Consider the following 19,169-nt stretch of genomic DNA (forward strand, 5'->3'; position numbering starts at 1 on the left):
AAACCAACAGAGCAGTGTCTTAAATTGAAAGAATTTTTTCTTAGTATTTACAATTACTGAAATAAAAAGTATTAAACAATGAAAAGTCCCAATTTCGATCTGTGTTCAATAGTAATTTGCTGCAAAACTAGGGAAGAGAACGGTCAGAATATTCCACACCTGATTTGAGACCCAATCTGGAATTTTTTTCCCCCCAGTAAATCGATTCACTCCAATGAGCGAGAAAGCAATTCATTCTTTTTGGACACAAATCAGACAAAACATAGCATAAAGCCCAAAACCATATTGTTGATCTCAACATATGCTACAGTACACAGTGACACCACATCAAGTCACGCTGTGATTCTAATCAGCTGACATTTAGTGAGGAGTAACATGTCAAATAGCATTGTAGCTTAATGAAAAAGTACAACAAAAAGTTTAGTAGGAAGGGTCTACAGAAAATGTTGACAATTTCTAGAGGTCATTTTTTTTGGGGACACATTTCAACAGTATACAGTGATATTTAGCACTGGCAAATTGACCCGTCTGGCTGTGTATTTTCTACAGTTATTATTTGAAGGTATCTCTGGAGGTATCAATAATCAAGGAAGCTTTAAAACACTGCAACAGGGATAACAAGATACATACAAAGATGGAGTGACAACGTACAAACAAATTTAACAAGCTATTGCTCTACTGAAAAATATATGTTGGATAAAAACCCATAAACCAAAGGATGCAACTATTTGAGGTAAAAAATGATCATAATTGATGCCTTGCTTTGGACAAGCCACAATGATGCCAAAAATAACTACTTTGCATTACTCGCACAAAGTTGTCGGTACTGCTAGAACAACGTGAAAATGGTCACCTGTGAAGAATCTTAACGACCAGTTCGCTGCTAATCCATTGTATTAATCTCAGCGAAGACCCTGCACCATCTAACTGGGGTGACATTAGGGTTCGACAAATCTCCATAATTTGGGAAAGTTCACATCTGTTTTTGCACACAAAGTATGGAAACTTCACACAGATTCTCAATTCATGTACAAATGCAATTAGTTGGGTCCAGACAAAATATGATAATGAACCCAAGCAGTTGCATTTTTCATCTGATTCTTTGTTAAGTTAGATCACTTCAATTCAAAACTTGCAACTTTAAGACAAGTTCACCGTGGGTGTGACATGTCTTCTGGAGACCTATCCCAGACGTAAGACATGTCCCCACCCACCATTCATTTAGTGTTTATATGAACAATAATAGACAGTGTCTTACAAAATGCCTCAGTGATATGATGATTCTTTAAGGGGAAGGGGAAAAAAGCGGTAAAACATAAAAAGAATTTGCACAAAGGACAAAATGGAGGATGTCTTCACCTATGGACTACGCACACCTCATATTGCGTGACCATTTGTAATGTTATGGCTTTATGAGATCCAATGAGATCGTCCGTGCACTTTCACACACGATGAGCACAGGAGGTTTAATTTGATATGAATCAGGGAACAGATAAGACATAATATTGAATGAAGTTTTAGCTCAATTTGCAAAGCTATTATGTCCTCATGCTCTTTGTTCACAACTTAAAAAGTTAAATGCCATACAGATACATTTCAAAATACCTCTTTGCTAACAGGAGTTGGAAACTGTGATGAGGTTCCTCCTTAGGCATTCCTTATTACTCTTTTATTTCTTCTTCTTAATTTTCCCCTAGATATTTGAAATGACAGCAGAGAGCGTTCATATCTTAAACACTGAAATTTACCGTGGTTCTGAGGGGACAGGCGAGTTGTAGACTTAAGCTAACGTTACATCTTTACAAAATTTGTCGCATTGATGAGATACTGTGTCTCACGTAACTTGTCGGATAAAACGATTGCTGTCAAGTTGAGTTGGAAAAGTATCAAATTGCTGAGTTGATGTGTTGCATCAAACTAAAGATTATATTATATCTTGGCAAAATTTTCATCTCGACAAAAATCATATTTTGGACGTGAAGTCTACAACTCGCCTGTCCCTTCAAGAACCACGGTAGAACTTTTTCAGCTATAAAAACTAGATCAAAAAAAGCAACAACAGCTACACAGGCCTTTTGTAGGAAATTAACTTTCTGCACACTATAGCAATCTACGATGCACCCCCCCTCCCCCACCTCATCATTCACCTTCTACCATTTCCTCTCCTAGAGATTTTCCAAACTGACAAACTGTCAAAATATCTTGAGATTTCTTGATCTGACTAAAAAACTTCTTCTATAAATATTCATTCTAATACAAAATGGTAATTACAAACCAACAGGGATGTTGTCCTAAAAATCTCACAAGAAGCACTTTGAATCTAAAATCCCGCCACCATACTGAAGCCATCAACGGCGCCTGCCTCTATTCCTGCTGTTGGACCGACGGACCGGACTGCGTCTGGGACTCCTTCTAGGGCTCCGTCTTGGGCTCCTAACCATCGCCTTTTGTCTATTCCGGGCAGCAGCTTCCTCCTTTTCCTGCTCTTCTCTCCTTTGTCGAATCCTCTCTTCTCTTTCTTTGTCTTTCTCTAGCATCGCTTTTTCGTTCTCCTTGGCCTAAGAGAGAGAGGGGGACAAGAAATGGAAATATATACTTTTTCCGTATCGTACTTACGACAAAAAAAAATAAAACTTTCACAGAAGGTGAAGTGTGATCAACTCTCATCATTATCCTGTGCCTAATAGATTTAAGTAAAAACAGAAAAGAAAAGTTTGAAACTATTTGTGATTATATCCCAGCATTTCCCAATATTCACATTTTTGGCTATTGTTACCCAATATTTCACACCTAGTATTTCCAGCCTCTGTTTTTTACCCAGAGCATCTACGTTGGTCTGATTTCAACCACAGACGTTCTGGGACTTTGTCATTTCATTTGCAGGATGGCACATGGTAGTATTCTACAACTTAAATAACACGATCCCCGAGTCAATCAGACTTCTATTTCTACGTACCTTCTCTTCCGGTAGAGGCAACCAGTAGATGCAGGGGGTAGCTTTGGTCTTCCTGAAGAGATCGTCTAACAGCTTGGCGGGCGGTTCTTCCGTCTCTGTCTTCTTCTCTGCTGCGGTGTGTAAAAACAAAAACAGGACGCAATTTAAGAAAGTTAAAAAAAGAAGAAGGTATAAATTTGTTAAATTTAACCACATTCAACATCAAAGCGGACTGAATGATATAGAGGCCTAAGGATCACCTTTCAGACACTTTTCAGGTCATCCTACGGGGAGCTGGACTCTCTGTTGTCTGAACAGGAAAGGTTTTTGCCCAAGAAACATTATGTTATGGAAGCTCAGAGTAAGAAACCAATGACCATTGGAGAAACTTTGGCAGTAATGCGAGAGTGTTGGTGATCGAAACGGACACTCTGGCATCTCCGTCTGCCTTTTAGATATAAGACCTACAAGCAAATCTACCTGCACCCTCAAACGAAACCAAAAGACACCACAAATGCAACAAAAAAAACATTTAACTCCTCTGTTTGCAGTCCAGAATTTGAAATACGAGGAATACTGTTAAAGAATGTATGATATTTATAAAGATATGTCCTCTTACAAGTATTTTTGAAATTGCTTATAGATCACTAAAATTTGTACCCATTGAAACCCACTTCTATTTTTTCTTTATTAAGTCTTCTCAATTTTTCAGGATCAACTTATTACTTTTTCTGAATTTTTCAAAGAGTGAGAGCACAGAAACCCTAGAAAATCCTTCATTACAGTTCTGACTTATTGGTTTTCATTTTAAAGGGAGATGGTAAACCTTTCTTGTTCCTGTCTTTGTCTTCATCTCTTCTGCGGATTTCTCTTTGCGGGCTCTTGTCCTTCCCCCTGTCCCACTCTCTCTCTGACGTCCGCCTCTCCTTCACCCGGCCTGTCTCTCTTTCCCTCTCGCTGTTTCTCCTCTCCCTGAAGCTCTCCCGACCGGCCCTCAGTTCTTCCTCTTCCCTCCTGCTTCTTGATTTCAGTGGACTTCTAGCCCTTTCTTTCGGTTGTACAGGTGCTGATTCCTTTGTTGCTGTTTTGCCGAGATATCTGTCCAACTACAGGAAATTAAAATTGTGTGTCATTGTTCATGAAAAGCAAAGTGGCATTTTTATCACCTTAAGGAAACAACTCTTATTTCGTCGTCGACAATTTCTCCCTTACGTATAGCAATTGATAAAGCCTGGCTGCCCCGTTGAAAGCGACATTGCACACTGCCAGAAAAAAATTAACACTTTTCTTAAAAGAGAAAAATATTCCACACTTTTCGGTTATAAGCCCCATCTAAATATCTTGTTGCAAATTTGACATATAGGGTTGATTTGAATGTAACCTATTCTGACCAGCTAAACCCTCAAATTCTTCAAGGGAGAGGAGCCCAGTAGTTGGTCTGTGATGTCATCACCGCTAAGTTTTCCTTCTACTATAACTTAACTTTAGTGAAGGAAAATGCCAGCTTAACATTTAACAAATATATAGATACTCTAGCAAAACAACTAAACATGAACCGTTTAAATAAGAACACTCTGCAAAGGCTTACCTCGGACTGAGTAGCAAATTCTATATTGAGAGTCTTTGGGTTGCTCTGTGGCCAGGTAGCTCCATGCAAAGATTCCCGACACTTCTCAGCTCCCTGTAAGGACTGAAACTGTAAAACAAAGACAGAAGAGAAATACAAGGAATTGAATTTCATCTTTCAAGAAAAGTCAACAATTTAAGGCATGAACACAAAGACAAATGCTGATCCCCTTCCCCTCCCTCCCCCTCCCCCTAAACAAAACTATCTATGTATGTTTCCTCTATGTGACCAGAACTCATTAACCTATCATGCATGGCCAAGTCTATGGAATGAAAAAAACAAAAAACTAAATTGCAAACATTAATAGATTCACAAGACATGTATAACATTGCCATCACCTTAACGATCTGCTTTATTGGCTCCAATTATAGCACGCTATAGCTAGGAAAGTTTTGTGATTACATAATCGACATGCCACGGTCATAAATCAACCTCAGGCTCTACAATTAGCCTGCATAGCTTCTTAACACTATTAAGCTCTTCGGGTAAACACTGTGTGGAAATATGTTCATGTCTACAGTGTAGTTAATCGTACAGCATTCACACAAAAGACATACAAGAAGAAATATGTGGCAGGCATTGCAGACTAATTGGTGAAAAGAGGTCATTTTACAGCCAAGGCAGGTCGATTACATCATCTCAAGAAACTTTTCCATGATAGCGTGCTATAGTTGGGGTCTATACAGCAGACCTTTAACTGAAAATTTGGCATGTCTGGAGCTGGGATAGGGAGCACCTACATTTAAATGTTTTATCTAGCAACAGGTTATACACACATACATCAATTAGGAAACTTGACTGCAGAATCACTTACGGTTGCATAGCAGTGAGATTTGATAGTGTTAATCCAGAACCCTTCTTCAGCCAATGTCCCAAATCGACCGAGGAGAGCTTTAAGTTGAGGTATGGTGAAAGGACGGACCAGGTTCATCACGTGAAGGATTTTCGAAGCGGGAAACCTTGAGGAGGTCACCTTGGCATTGTCTCCTCTGATTGGCTCGTCAAACGATGCCCTCAGGACGTCTTGTATTTGCGCTCTTTTTTCCGTTACTGTTGTGAATGGATAAAATTATCGACAAACAGTATCATTTCAGCTGAACTTTACAGACCACACCTGTTTATATCGACTGTTATGTCACTCTAACAAGCCAACAACATATTTTATGCTCATATGTATTGGCATGTTGTGAAATCTTATTTCACAAAACAACTCCACCAGTAGCTTGGAATAATACATTTCCACAAGGAATCATCATATCACATGACCTCATCCTGAAAGACGTACAGACTGTGACTGCAAAGACTAAACAAAAAAGACAAAAATTGAATCAAACAGCCAAAATATTACCAAATATTTCTCTATTTATGATCTTTTCTTTTCTTGCTTACGTTTCTTTCTCATATCCACCTCTTTCTTCTTAGTGTTTCTCTCCTCCTCTTCGTCTTCTAATGGAATGTCCGATAATTCATCGTCTTCGTCGCTGTACACTACCTGCTGTCTCTTCTTGACCCCATCTTCGTCATCCTCCTCCTCCTCCTTTGTCTCTTTGTTGTCCTCTTTGGTTTGACCTGTGACCTCCGTCTCCATCTCGCCTCCAGATTCTGCTTCCTTAGCTGAGGCTTCCTCCTCCTCCTCGCCTGCCTCTCCTTCATCCTCCTCCTCGCCGTCATCGATGTCACTCTCTTCCTTTCCGGAGTCATCTCTATCTTTATCCTTTGAAACCTGAACAAAGAGTGATGACAAATGGGAACCGACTTCCTCAATCAACAGTATTTCTAGAGGCAGATGTGCAATATACAAATGATGAAATTGTTTGTGTCAGTTTGACTGATCCCTATTGTATTCACACATGATTGGATACCCTTCAATCTGACTAAGGTATCCATATACTTACAAGAACACTTGGCTGCCCTGGTAAGTCAGTTTCAACTTATTTGAATACAGAATGTTTTGTGTTTCACAAATTCAGTGCTTGAGTTTGGTGTGACAAATGAAACACTTTGTGCTCTCCTTTGCTCTCCTTCGAGTACAATACAACGGAAACCACAGAGTTAAAAATCATACACAAATGGGGTCAAGGGTCAGCCCCAGGGAATTGACATGGGAGTTCTTTGTATCGTCTCACCCTTAACGTTACCCTGGCCCAAAGCTATGGTGGCTACAAAAATAAAGAACTACACAGGACGAACTGTTTCAAACAAGAATTCCCCAAATTTCCATGTCTAGATCATATTTCCTTCCATTTTTCATATTTTCTTTTGTAGGTTCCTTCTTGCATCATTCCAATTAGCGGCAAACACTTGTTGCTCTTTACTTAAACAGACGAGAGATGAAATGATTGAGACAAGGTCAAAGCTACTAAACTAACGTCGACAATATAAGAGAATGAAGTCATTACCGAGGACGACGTCTCTTTCTTCTTTAGAGTGACCTTTCTGCCAAGTTCTTGTGGCCTCTCGTTGTTATCGGCGATGCTCTCCACCTTACTCTCTGCTGCTAGGTCAACCTCCATCTCCACTTCCAGTTCAGCTTCCATGTCTTTGATATCAGGCATGATCTCCTGCAAAAACAATTCTTAATATTATTACCCTTTCTTTTCTTGTTTTAATATCTACATGTAACAATTCTCCCTTACCTTCCCACTCGTGTAGGCAACAAAATATTTACTTTCATATTCAGTAACCATGGTAAGGTTCTTAACCAGGGTTGTTGATTTTTCTATTTTTTAAAAAGAATTCAGATATTTTTCTTCAAGTTTAAATCAGATGTATTTGATTTGAACCAATTTTCTTTTTTTTCATCCCATGAAGTGTAACATATGCATAATGAGTTTGTTTTTTATACTGGAAAGCGTTAGTTTTAGTAAAATGCAGTCTCAAGATAATATATATCTTGTGTAACTTTGAAATTAACTATACTTAATTTTATAAAGTTAATGAAAGTTAAGTCCTCAATCGTGTGATAAGTCTTGAGATATCACTGATAATAAAGACCAACAAAATTAAGAATTAAGTTGTATGTAATCTACAACTTCTTGTATTCACTTCCTGGGTTAAAGGAAAGATTTGAGAAGGCTGGCACTTATTTTCTCTAGTTGAAATTATTTCGTTTTAATGTAAAATGACAAAAAATCAGGGTGATTTAACTTGACTTAATATCGCCAATCATGTTCATAACTTTACGACTAGCACCTCTAAGCAAAGAAGTGGTTAACCCAACTGTGGACTGACTACAACCACTTTACCAATTTCGTGAAATGATATTCCGAAGATGCTGGTTTTAATCAAACTTTCAAGTCGAAAGCTTACTCCAAAAGGAGTGTCTAATTTTGAAGTTTGTAAATCTTTTTTTTTAAGTCTTGACTTGATTGTAATATCTTGGATCTGAGTGCAGTTCCAACTTACACTGTTGTTAAGGGGCTTGGTAAATGCTCATGCCTACCCAAAGAACATCTAAGTGTATAAATTCTACATAGGTGTATTTATTTTACACAGGTGTATTCATTTACATAGGTGTATTCATTTACATAGGCGTATTCATTTCCTGATGAACGCACGTCTCCAGTAGACAAAGTGAATTCAAATCTCGACAAAACAGGAAGGTAATCAACATGTTGGAATTGTTCCTGCACCATAAGGAAAATAAAATTATAATACCATCAGAACAAGTGACAGCACAATGCAGATTATATCCCTTCCTTATCTACTTAGACCTTTCTTTTTGTTTTTGAGTTATCATTAGATTGATACTATACCTTCAAGACATTTGTGCTGATGTTAACACTTGGTTTCTTCTTGGCGGAATCGTGAGATTTGGTAGAGCCCCATCTTCTCTTTCTCTGAGGTGCAGCTGTACTTCCTTCCTTCTCCTTCTCTTCATCTTTATCTTTCTTCTCCTTTGCTGTTCATTTTTCAAAAAACCCCAAAAAAAAACAAGGAAAGAAAAAAGAGGAATATTTAGGTTTATATCCCACAGTACATCTGTTTAACACCAAGTTTACAAGCTTTGTTTTTCAAACTTACAACAAAGTTTCAATTTGAGCTTCTGAATGGTAACAGACAATCATAATTTGTAGGTTTTAATAAAGTTTGCCGAGATATTTTTGGGTCTACCAAGATATTTCTTTTTTTTGCTCAGTTGTGTTGTCCTTTGATGGTAAGAGCGGGAAGGAGAGAGCGGTGTGGGGTGGGTGGGGTTGAGTTCTTTATTATTTCTTTTACATTTCATAATGTAAAAATGAACAGATGATGACTGGCTGTGTTTCTTCCAAACTGACCAAAGGTAGTAGAGGACTTGGGAGAGAGGGTCGAAGGGAGGGAGGGAGAAGGGAGGGAGGGAGGAAGGGAGGGAGGAAGGGAGGGAGGGAGGGAGGGAGGGAGAGAGTGGGGTAGTGAGTGAGTAAGGTGGGAGGGAAATATTTAATCATAACCGCATTTCCACGATCATATGTACAGAATCATCAGAGTTGACTGTTTACTTACATTTAAGTGAAATCCTCCTGGTCTTGACAGGTGCATAGACCTTCTTGGAGCTGTCGTCCTTCTTATAAATAATCAGAGAACCCTGAAAGGATGTCATAAGATAAGTATGTCAATAAGGATACATACAACTTCTGATACAAATGTTCATCTGTCTGTCCTTCTGATTGTTGCTGTTTTAACACTACTTTCCTGCTTACCTATTTTAGTGTATACTACTACTACAGTAGTACAGTTACACAATTCTTCAACAGGTCAGTACAAGTGCACAGACAGTTTTCAATGATAAACAATACTAAGTGTCAATTTATTCCATGACAACTATGAAACATAGGAAACATGGCACTAGCTTAAAGCTTCACTTTTTAGGTTTGCAGTTCCAGAGAACCACCAATTTTGCTCAGGGATTGAGGCTTAAGCGTCCACTGCAGTCTGGATTTAGGTACCATACACAGACAAGAAATTGATCAAAACTTTTCAGCATATGAATCCAAATTATCGACAAAGAAACTAAAAAGACCAGATTGCTTCAACTGTGGTTTAAACTTAGATTCATTTTTACTTTGAACTGAAACACTTTCCTGTACTACTGTTCATTCAAATGAAATAAAAAACAAACAAACAGAGACATTTCATTGGTCTCCTCTGACTTTCGTCAATGTTTGAAATCGTTAACTTCTTGAATTTACATTTTGAAGACTGATCCTTTTCCTAAAGATGTTTTAAGTCAAAGCAAATTACCATTTTAGTTGGTGATAAACACGGGACAGTAAGATCTTACTCCAAGTATATATACAGTTGAACTACAAGCATTTAGACCTTATTTCATTTCTTTTACTCAGACTCAATTCACAGCTTTACACAAGGGAAAGGTTTTACTAAAATGTCACTGTCAAAAATTTGGTGCTTTCCTTTCATGACCCAGAAGTTTGAACCAACGACATTTTAGAAATGTTGATATTTTGTTACAAGCACCTTGAATTTCCAAACTTTCTCAGCTGTTTACTTGATAGCATGCTGTTGACAGACTTGTGCAAACCATTTTTTTCTTTTCTTCAATTCTGTTGATTGTTCATGTGTGAGTCATCTACTGTATGAAATATTCTGAGCCATATTTTCACAAAGTTTGGAACGAACAGAAACTTGACAAAGTCTGATATCAGGCAGTCTTTATGACATTGGCTATAATAACCAAAAGTCATTTCAATTTTGACCAATATTGGGATAAATATCTCACACTAGACAACTAATTTAGGACTTTCCACTATAATCTAACCCTACACTTTGCCATTTCTCCCACTGGAGCACCAGCTTTTAAAGGTAATTAATGAAAATCAACAACATTGCCACCTATATAAAATCTGTGAAAAAGAAGGGAGAAGTGATTAATAGAGAACCCGTTCCGTTGTCAAATTCTAGAAACAGCTCGTCAATTCTGCCCATCACCACCAGCTGACACGGTTACATCAATCCTGGAAGAGGTCAGAGGTCAAGGAAACCATCAAAAAATGCCCAACACTTTGAAAACCATGCCTGGCCAAGGCAAAACCGCACCACCAAGTTCATCACATCTGTCACAAAGAAATGGCGTGTTCATAACACCAAAGTGCAGAACTATTTTCCAGTTGGTTAAACTTTTTTCCGCAGTTGATGTTGTTTTATTCCCGTCACTTCTGACTTTTAATGATATCACACATGTTATATTGTCACATAATGAACCAAGGGTTCTTCCATTGTCTTGCAAACTAACTGCTGATGCAAACAGCATAAATTCATGGCTATGTACACAAACTGATCGGTGCGCTCGTGTGGTCCATGTTTATGAAAACGTAGACTATAACTTTGTTGTTTTTATACTAGGTACAGTTATTCCACAATGGATTGATTCCAATCATTTGTCCCGCTTGCTGAAGGATTCAAACTTCAGACTATAAAAATATTGTCCTGTCCAGTGACACTCTCCTCTGTCCATCCAATCACAAAAGATGAATGTCAGATCACTTTAGCAGTACTTCTATGATGATTGTTTTCATGTCCCATCGAACATTTGCACACCTCATAAGTCCTCATAAGTTACAAATCTGGCGAAAGTTCAATTGAGTGGTGTGTGACTCCCAAGGAGCCTAGTGGAGTTTCATTTGTTTCATAGCTTTTGGTTCCACATTCGCAGAAAGATGAAGTAAACATGACATGTCAACAAGTAAGTTCCAGGTATCTCCTGCTAGATTATTTTGTGGTTATTACGCGATAAGCAGTTGTAACAGCTTAACTGTGTACACATCTATCAGTAAGATAGTTCTCCCTTTCCGAGTGTCACAATCAAATGCAAGTTTTGATCACAAATCCAAACAATAGCTACAATAGTTAAAATCATGCTCACTGAATGCACATGGAAACAAATTTTGGCAATTCTTACCCATTCTATCAAACATGTTGCCAAGTTTTGAAGTGTTATCCTCATAGTCACATCAAATCATGTTCATTCACATATCCATCACGATTATCAAATCCTTTCCAGAAAAGTGTTTCCACCGAGGATAGTCGCCACAACATTTACCGATGCAAACAATTTTATGTCCCTGTGATAAACTTTATCAGTTGTGTTCCAAAGAGTAGGTAAAAATTTTATCTTCCCTGTAATCATGTTCCTCTGAAAATATTTGAAGGACCAGTTTCGAATGAGGTATGTCTAACGATCTGACAAGACTGACTGATGCAGTCACTGTATAAATCTTCACATAGGAATTGTTCCATGGCGTTAGTCCTCTACCATCCAAACACTCTGAATCGAAGTCAGCGCTCTCGATGCCACTACTCACTCTGCCCAACGGGCAACGTCGATACGGGTGCCTAACGGCAATAGGGACACAGTGACTACCACACTCAAACCCTGCGGTACCTTGGAGTCACCCACAAACGATCACATGGCCAGGACTTGGACTTAAAACTTGAGCTGACAGCTATAGATGGTGGTTAGGTTGATAAGATGATATTAGCAATGCTAAGAAGGAGAAGACACTGTGAATAAAATAAACTACTGCAGATATTGTGAAACCACCCCCCCCCCTCCCCCCACAGTGCCTCTGTTGTCAATGTAGACCTATTTGGTGTCTTTATTTTTTTAAACTACTTTTAAAAAAAAGGGTAGTGTATTTCTAAAATAGGTAGAAAAGAACAGGAAACAAGGTCTGAAGGATATAGGAACCAGAGGTGTGAACTTTCTTAAAAACATAACCGTGACCCGTGCTTACTTCTTGCTTAATAATCCAGGAACACTTGTCAAGCTAAAATATCTATTCCTGATTTCAAATGATGCTTTAATAAGTACTATAACAGCTGTAAGTCTATTCCTAAATGTCTGGACCTAGTAGAACAACAGTGATAGGGTGTGGTAGCAGCAGAAGAAAGGGGATGAGATTGGGAGGGGGTAAGTATTCTTCTTCCTGTGGCAGATTAAGAGACACACCTATCACTTAAAGCTATCTTCAATTTTAGATTTCACAAGACAAACTTGCCAGCTGAAAATTTTACAAGTTATCTAAGAATGCGAGGTGCCAGGAATGTGATATCGGATCATTCCGATGACATGGGAAAGTTTTATTTCCATTTTTCATAAAAACTGTGCACATCCGTCTCTTTCCATAATAATTTGGGTACCAACATCTAATCGCCAAAAGTTACCAAAGGTTTTTAAAATTTGAACTTCTATCTCTAAAATTCAAAATAATTATATGACATATTACTCTTTATATTGCAAAACTGTTCTTAAAACCTGCATATTGCGTTGAGTTGCAATCTTGGTCACTCTAATCAAGCCTTGTAATATGTACACATATATCAACAATAATCAATTGGGTTATAACCACATTTTTGGAAACTTCAATGCAAAGTACAGCTTTAATAAACAAAATCTCACTACTAGCATTTGTTCACTTGGGTGACATAATAAGATATTTTTACCTTTTTAACGCCTTCCCTTTTATCACCTTCAATCTTTTCTTCCTTGGAGGTATTGTCCTTTTGCTTCTCTTCAGCAGCTGCTGGTTTTCTGTTGGTGATATGCAGGGGGAGGAAAAGCAAGCAATATTAACACCTTAAAATCCTTACTAAGGAGACCCCCCCCCCCCCCCTTTTCTTGCAGTTTCTGGTTTATTGCCTCCATATTTGGTACTATCTTCTTTGTATAGAAATTACATAAATGAGCCTAAAACTGAAATGTTTAAAAATGTAATTACAAGAACTTCCATACTCTCAAAATGACATTAAAAGTGAAGGAAAATGGATTTTTGGCATTTAGAGATCCAGCATAAATGTCAATTTGTATTGTCGAAGAGGTGGTCAATCAATGCCCCTTCTACAATGTTTAACCTCTCCACCCACAACTTGCTGTGTGATTACCCACTCCATCAATACATTCCAAATTACAATGTTCATTTATTGCTGACAACAGTAAACCCTTCCACCTGGCTTTCGTAACTGTCTTACCTTCCACTGTCATGATCATCCTCGTCTTCAACTTCTCCATCTTCCACTTCTTGCACCTTTTCGATCTTCTCAACACCTTTCCCTCCCTTTTCCTCCTTCACTTCCACCTCTGGACTCTTTTCTTCTTTAACGGGTTCCTTCCTCGCTGACGAATCTGTTGCTTCCTCTGCCTCCATATCTTCTTCCTTCTCCTCCTTCTGGCTTTGACTTCCATCTCTATCCCTTTTTTTCTCACCTTCTCCATCCTGTTTGCTCTTTCTTTCACCACCTTTATCTCCCTTCATTTCATCGTCACCTTTAACGACAACTTTGTCTTTCTTGGCCTCTTCTAACTTCACCGAGATGGTTTCTTCATCCTTCCGGGCATCTCCACTTTTTTCCTTAGCTGGGTCTTTCCCAGTTTGACCACCCTCATCTTTGGCTTTTTCATTCAAACTGACGTCACTTTCGCTCGTCCTTGACCTTGTTCTTTCTTTCTTCTTCTTTTTGCCCTGGTCTCCGTCTTCCTGTCCAACTTCTTTCTTCCTCTTCCTGTCGCTACGATCCGTCTCGTGTGTCGTGCCTACTTCCATGGCAACCTCTTCTTTCTCTCTCGAATGCTTTGCATCATCCTCTCCTGTTCCCTCCACACTGCGTGCCTCCTCCTTCACGCTTTCTTCTCGATCTCCATTTTCCCTCTTTTCTTCCTTCGCCTTACTCTTCACCAAGTCTCCTGGTTCCTCCTTCTTTGGTTCGTCAACCTCTTTTACTTTCTTCTTCTGTTCAACTTCAGACTTTTCCTCCTTCTCCCTCTCTTTCGCTACTTCTTCCTTTTCCTTCTTCAGTACCTCTTCACCATCGCCTTTCGAGTCCTTCTCATCCCTCTTTTCTTCCTTCTTTTCCTTCGTGTCCTTTCCCGCTTCTACTTTCACCTCGGCTTTTGCATCCACCTTCTCCGTCTCTGCTGCGTTGGACTGGGCGGCTGACCTTCTGGAGCTGCTTCGGCGGCTCCTCCCTTCAACCACCTCGTTGCTCTGTTCACTGGTGCTCGATTTCTTCCTTCTTCTACCCTTCTGAGTTTTACCCTCTTTTTCTTTGGCCATAGCCTCCTCGGGTACAACCACCTCTCTCTCTACTTCTTTTGACACGGCTGTATCACTTTCAGGTGTTTCAGCTTCTTCCTCCTTGTCTGCCAATGGTGATTCTCCTTTGTCTTTTGGTTCTTCAGAATGGATACTTGCACTCTGTTCTTGATCTTTCTTAGCTTGCTCTGTTGATTTGACAGGAGAACAAAAATGGACTTAAAGCCTTCAGCAGTCTCTTCTGGTACATGGCGCGTTTTGAGACTTACAGCTAGCTATTCACTTTGTAGCAAGGCCATACAAATCAAAGTGATCACGGAAATGTCTATGGTAATCTTCCGGCAATGTGTTGTCTTTTCTAAGTTAATATTGGGTCCCTCCCAACCAAACGAGACTTTCCCTAAATGTTGATACAATATGAGCTGTCAATATTTAGCAAAGACTTGTGTGACTTGTTCTTTTCCTCAAGTGGTCAATGATCAAATATTGTCATTGATGCCTTTACCATTCATATTAAGCCAAGCTACCCTAATAGCCATGGCAGTGGTAGCCTAACAAAGTTTACTTGAAATTGCTTGTGGACTTAACATAGGTGCAGCCGTCTTGTTAACGATTTTGATCATTTTCCAAGGTGTCTACTGTAAGCCTAAAATAAAAGTTTTATGATAGCTATGGACTTTGGTTAGAATTGTACTACCAGGCCAAGGTGACCATATTTATCCACGAAATCCAAGAACATGATATTGTTGTTGACTGAGCTTCTACTGTCCAGTAGCAACTCCCCTGCAACATGATTTTTATTTGAGTTACATAGTGTATTACAGGCTTTGAAATTATTCACAAAGACCTGGGTTGCCTTTATCTGTGAGCCAAGAATGAACTTGCCATTTGTATAACCTAGCAGAATAATACAAACATATATATGTCATATAAAACTATTGTGGGTGCAGGGAGATGCTTTAAACAGTTCTTACATCTTCGGTTTAATCTGTCTCTACATTGTCTACTCATTGTTTACCTTCAGAGTTATACAAATTTGTACACCATTTGTGACCTTCACGTTATTTAATACATTTACTGTACCCTTAGAAGACATCAAATTCATTTCCCTCTTACCTGTAACAGTGACCCCTAACTTACTGGTAAAGGTCTTTATAACTTATTTATTTATCAAAATTATGTTAAGTTTTCCATCAAATGACTTTTACTCAACTTGGTTGTCAAGGTTGGCCAAACTTACCTTTCTCACGCCTCTGTTCTTCTAACAACTCCTGCTGTTCTCTCAAATACTGCTTCACAAAAGCGTTGGAGCTGACAGATTCATCCTCAAACTGTGTACACAACAATAAAGCTGACGTGATGAAAGATAGGTCATATTTGATAATGAGATATTTACATGGCTAATTGAAGACAAAGCCTGGGTAGTTCTTTTGTTTCTATAGTTATCTCATTCTTATCGGCAAAAGAACCAAACTGCTGCCTATTTGAAAAACCAGGTTACTCTAAAGTATCAGTGCTGGATCGGAGAATTTAGGCCAACAGGATATAATAAGCCTGTTATGGGTTTGTTTTGGCCAATGCTCATGAAAATGTCTTGGGCGAGAATCTACAATGTTAAGCCATATCAAAAAAGTAGCAATTGTCTACACTCTATAAAGAAATCATTTAAACATGTTGACCTGAAAAACTAATAACGGTGAGCACACTTTCAACTGTTCCGAAAATAAATATCTTGTAGTCTTCTACTGTATATGGATTTCCTTGATCTTAACATGGAAGTGGAAGTAAATGTACAGATCTTTAACATACCGACTGTTGTGTTATGCCAGTGGAGGAAGATGCATTTTTCTGCAGTTGCTCTAGCTCTAATTGCTGTAACAAAAAAGAAAAAAGAAAAAAAAACCTGTGAACTTTGGAGGGTACCAAAATTACAATGTATTATCTTTTGCAATATTTATTGGCAAAACACTAGTGTTTATACAACTACCATAGTCAGTGGCAGAGCTAGGGGTATTGGTCAGGAGGGGCGAGAATGGTCTGTAGGGGCGCTTTCGACACTATCTAAGCGGAGCGCCACCACAGGTTGGCGCGTAGCGTACATAAATTTTTTGAGTAAAGATACTCCCTAGATCGCCGGAAATGACCCTTTCCGGGCCTGGCTAATTCGCAGATAAACGAAGAATAAATAGGCGCATCGCCAAATTACACCAACAAAATGTGACAAATGTCAATATGTAGATGAGAGCGCAATAAAAAAAAACAATAATTGCGAATAAGTAAAAAGTGGTAAAGAGCTGAAAAGGGCGCCAGCAGTCCATTTGAGTCCGTCAGGGGGGGCATTCACCCCCCCCCCCCCTGACTGTATGGACGCTCCGCCACTGACCATAGTGAATCAAACTGTCCTGAAAGACCAGACAGTACTTTACAAAAGTCCAGACCTTGTATTATAAATGTTTCACATTTTGTTGTAAACCTTTTCACTGTCACTTTCTCAGTGTCTGTAGAACATTGCTGCTTTTGGGGTACAAAAACTGAAATGTGCATAACGTAATGAGATATCTTCACCAAATAATGCTGGGTCCGACAAGCAAGGATGAAATTAAGCTTTCAAAGGCCATCTACTGTATGAAAAGTGGACTTGGTGGACATGTATGACAAAGATCATGCAACTACAAGTATAAGGTAGCAGGTACAGCATTTTGTTTACTGTTTACGTTTGGTTACAAAATAAGCGTGTCTGAAAATGGGGGATTGCCTGGGTAATATTAAGCATTAAAAGCTGACTCCTTGACTGTATTCTGTTGCATTTAATATAACAAATTAAAACTTAAATTAATTGCTATCTGAAATAAATGTCACGCCAAGTATACCATGGAAATAAATTTTTGGGTGCAAGAGTTTTAGTCTCCAACGCAAATTAAAAACAGGCTGGCCAGGACTTGAAGTTCAGAACTGCTCTGCAGGATTTATATGGTTGGACAATTTTAACCAAACCGCCCAGCTGGCACAATGGAGCATGAAGGAAGAACAAACAGCATAGGCTAATGCTTAATTACTCCATTAATGGAACAATGGCAATAAGTTATAACAAAGTGGCTATTTTTACGACTAGTCGTAAGAATAATTTATAAATACGCATGCGCGGTTGTTTTAACGTGGCTATTTTTACAACTAGGAGTACTATTTTTACGACTAGGAGTAACAATAATTTCCGGTTAGGGTTAAGGTTAGGGTAAGCGCTTGTGTTTAGGGTTACCCCTACTACATGCGCAGTTGCTTTATTTACTTTACTGCGCTTGAATTCGCCAATGTCGTAAGAATAGTTTATAAATAATTGTTACGACTAGTCGTAAGAATAGCCACGGCCAAGTTATAAACTTGACTGGAACCAACATAGGCAAAGTCAAGGCCTACGGGGTACTTGTTTGTCTTAGTGTGGCCTAGGGGTAGGCTTATTGCCTAGGCCCTAGATGTACACTAAGTATGAGTGTTAGACAAATGATGTACAATTATAAATCGAATGTGGAATACAGTACATAGGCCTAGGCTGCAAATTCTTTTATTACGGTACATAGCCTACAAAGTATTGACTTAGCCTAGTTAGGAATAACAATAGAAATACATTTTTAAATTTAAACCTTTATTGTTTACGACTATATATGACTGAAAAGTACATATTTTTAATTTCGTAATGTAAGCTAGTTTAGTAATACAAGATTAAAATAACATTCCCTTGGTTGAGTCACGAAAACTAACTTTTAAAAGAGTAGAAGCTTGTGTAGTCTCTCACGTGGTCATAAAATGTTCAGACTTAAGCCTTCGACTTAGGCTTGCCGTAAGTGTTTACACATTAACCTTGAGTCCAAACAATTACGACTTCGCGAACGGTGGTATTCTTTCACACGGGAGTATCCGCGTGAGAAATCTTACAGCATGCCCATAAACTTACACAGTTTGCTTAGCCTATCAAATGGATAGGCTCGCCTCGCATGATAAATAATCATGAACTTACAGCTTTTAGTCTGTCAATTAACTGCACCTTGCTCCCTCCCGTAGGTAGTCCACGCTTTTTTAGTTCCTGTTTAAGCTCAACTACACGCAATGTGTCGAGCGCTTTACCCTTAATCGTCAGTTCTTCGGCAAATGCTACTGGCTCAGCCATGACATTCTTTATTCAGTTCATTAGGTTAACCCAACGCTCGTTTTACTTCCGTTGAAGTCTGAGGACGTACGCGTACGCGATTTTAATTTGTGACGTCACGAATCTGACATCCAATAACGGAGTTGCCTTCCAGGATCCATTTTGATTTGTCAAAATTAATTGAAAATTTAAAAATATAAAAAAAGTTAGTATTTAGAACATAGTCATTTCAGACTTATGTGGACTTTAAACATTATAGTTAAGTACCTTAATAATCGAAAGAAAATCTGTTCGGAATAGTGAAAATGAATAGCAGTCGAAGGTAACATGTTTTAACATGGCAAAACTTAGTGTGCCATTTTAGTTATTTTGTAAACGACAAAGTTGCCTTCTATCTTATACATAGATCATTGGTCTGTGACCTGACCTCTCGATGATAAT

The 19,169-nt window shown here is 38.6% G+C and overlaps 1 protein-coding gene across 2 annotated transcripts; it reads right to left on the reverse strand.

Annotated features, from left to right (window-relative positions):
* Positions 1-193: 193 nt before the first annotated feature.
* LOC139959941 (uncharacterized) lies at positions 194-18,804 on the reverse strand. Of its 2 annotated transcripts, none has more exons than XM_071957898.1 (14): positions 18,600-18,804; positions 16,397-16,459; positions 15,828-15,918; positions 13,527-14,775; positions 13,002-13,089; positions 9,045-9,126; positions 8,318-8,463; positions 6,962-7,123; positions 5,952-6,285; positions 5,377-5,612; positions 4,524-4,631; positions 3,762-4,041; positions 2,957-3,066; positions 194-2,558 (listed from the first exon to the last, which is right to left on the reverse strand). In XM_071957898.1, the coding sequence occupies exons 1-14, from the start codon at positions 18,747-18,749 to the stop codon at positions 2,349-2,351; spliced, it is 3,309 nt and encodes a 1,102-aa protein (XP_071813999.1). In that variant the 5' UTR covers positions 18,750-18,804; the 3' UTR covers positions 194-2,348. The 2 variants fall into 2 exon arrangements, with proteins under 2 accessions (XP_071813999.1, XP_071813990.1); XM_071957889.1 differs by having other exon boundaries at positions 2,957-3,069.
* Between the last annotated feature and the right edge of the window lie 365 nt (positions 18,805-19,169).

This window comes from Apostichopus japonicus, chromosome 3 (assembly GCF_037975245.1).
Source record: "Apostichopus japonicus isolate 1M-3 chromosome 3, ASM3797524v1, whole genome shotgun sequence".
NCBI classification, from domain to species: Eukaryota; Metazoa; Echinodermata; class Holothuroidea; order Aspidochirotida; family Stichopodidae; genus Apostichopus; species Apostichopus japonicus.

Coding starts and splice junctions, on each gene's coding strand:
- LOC139959941 (XM_071957889.1), bottom strand. CDS start 18,749: ATGGCTGAGCCAGTAGCATTTGCCGAAGAACTGACGATTAAGGGTAAA. Junction 15,919..16,396: donor CTGGCATAACACAACAGTCG/GTATGTTAAAGA, acceptor TTGTGTACACAG/TTTGAGGATGAATCTGTCAG. Junction 2,559..2,956: donor TGCCTCTACCGGAAGAGAAG/GTACGTAGAAAT, acceptor TCTCTCTCTTAG/GCCAAGGAGAACGAAAAAGC.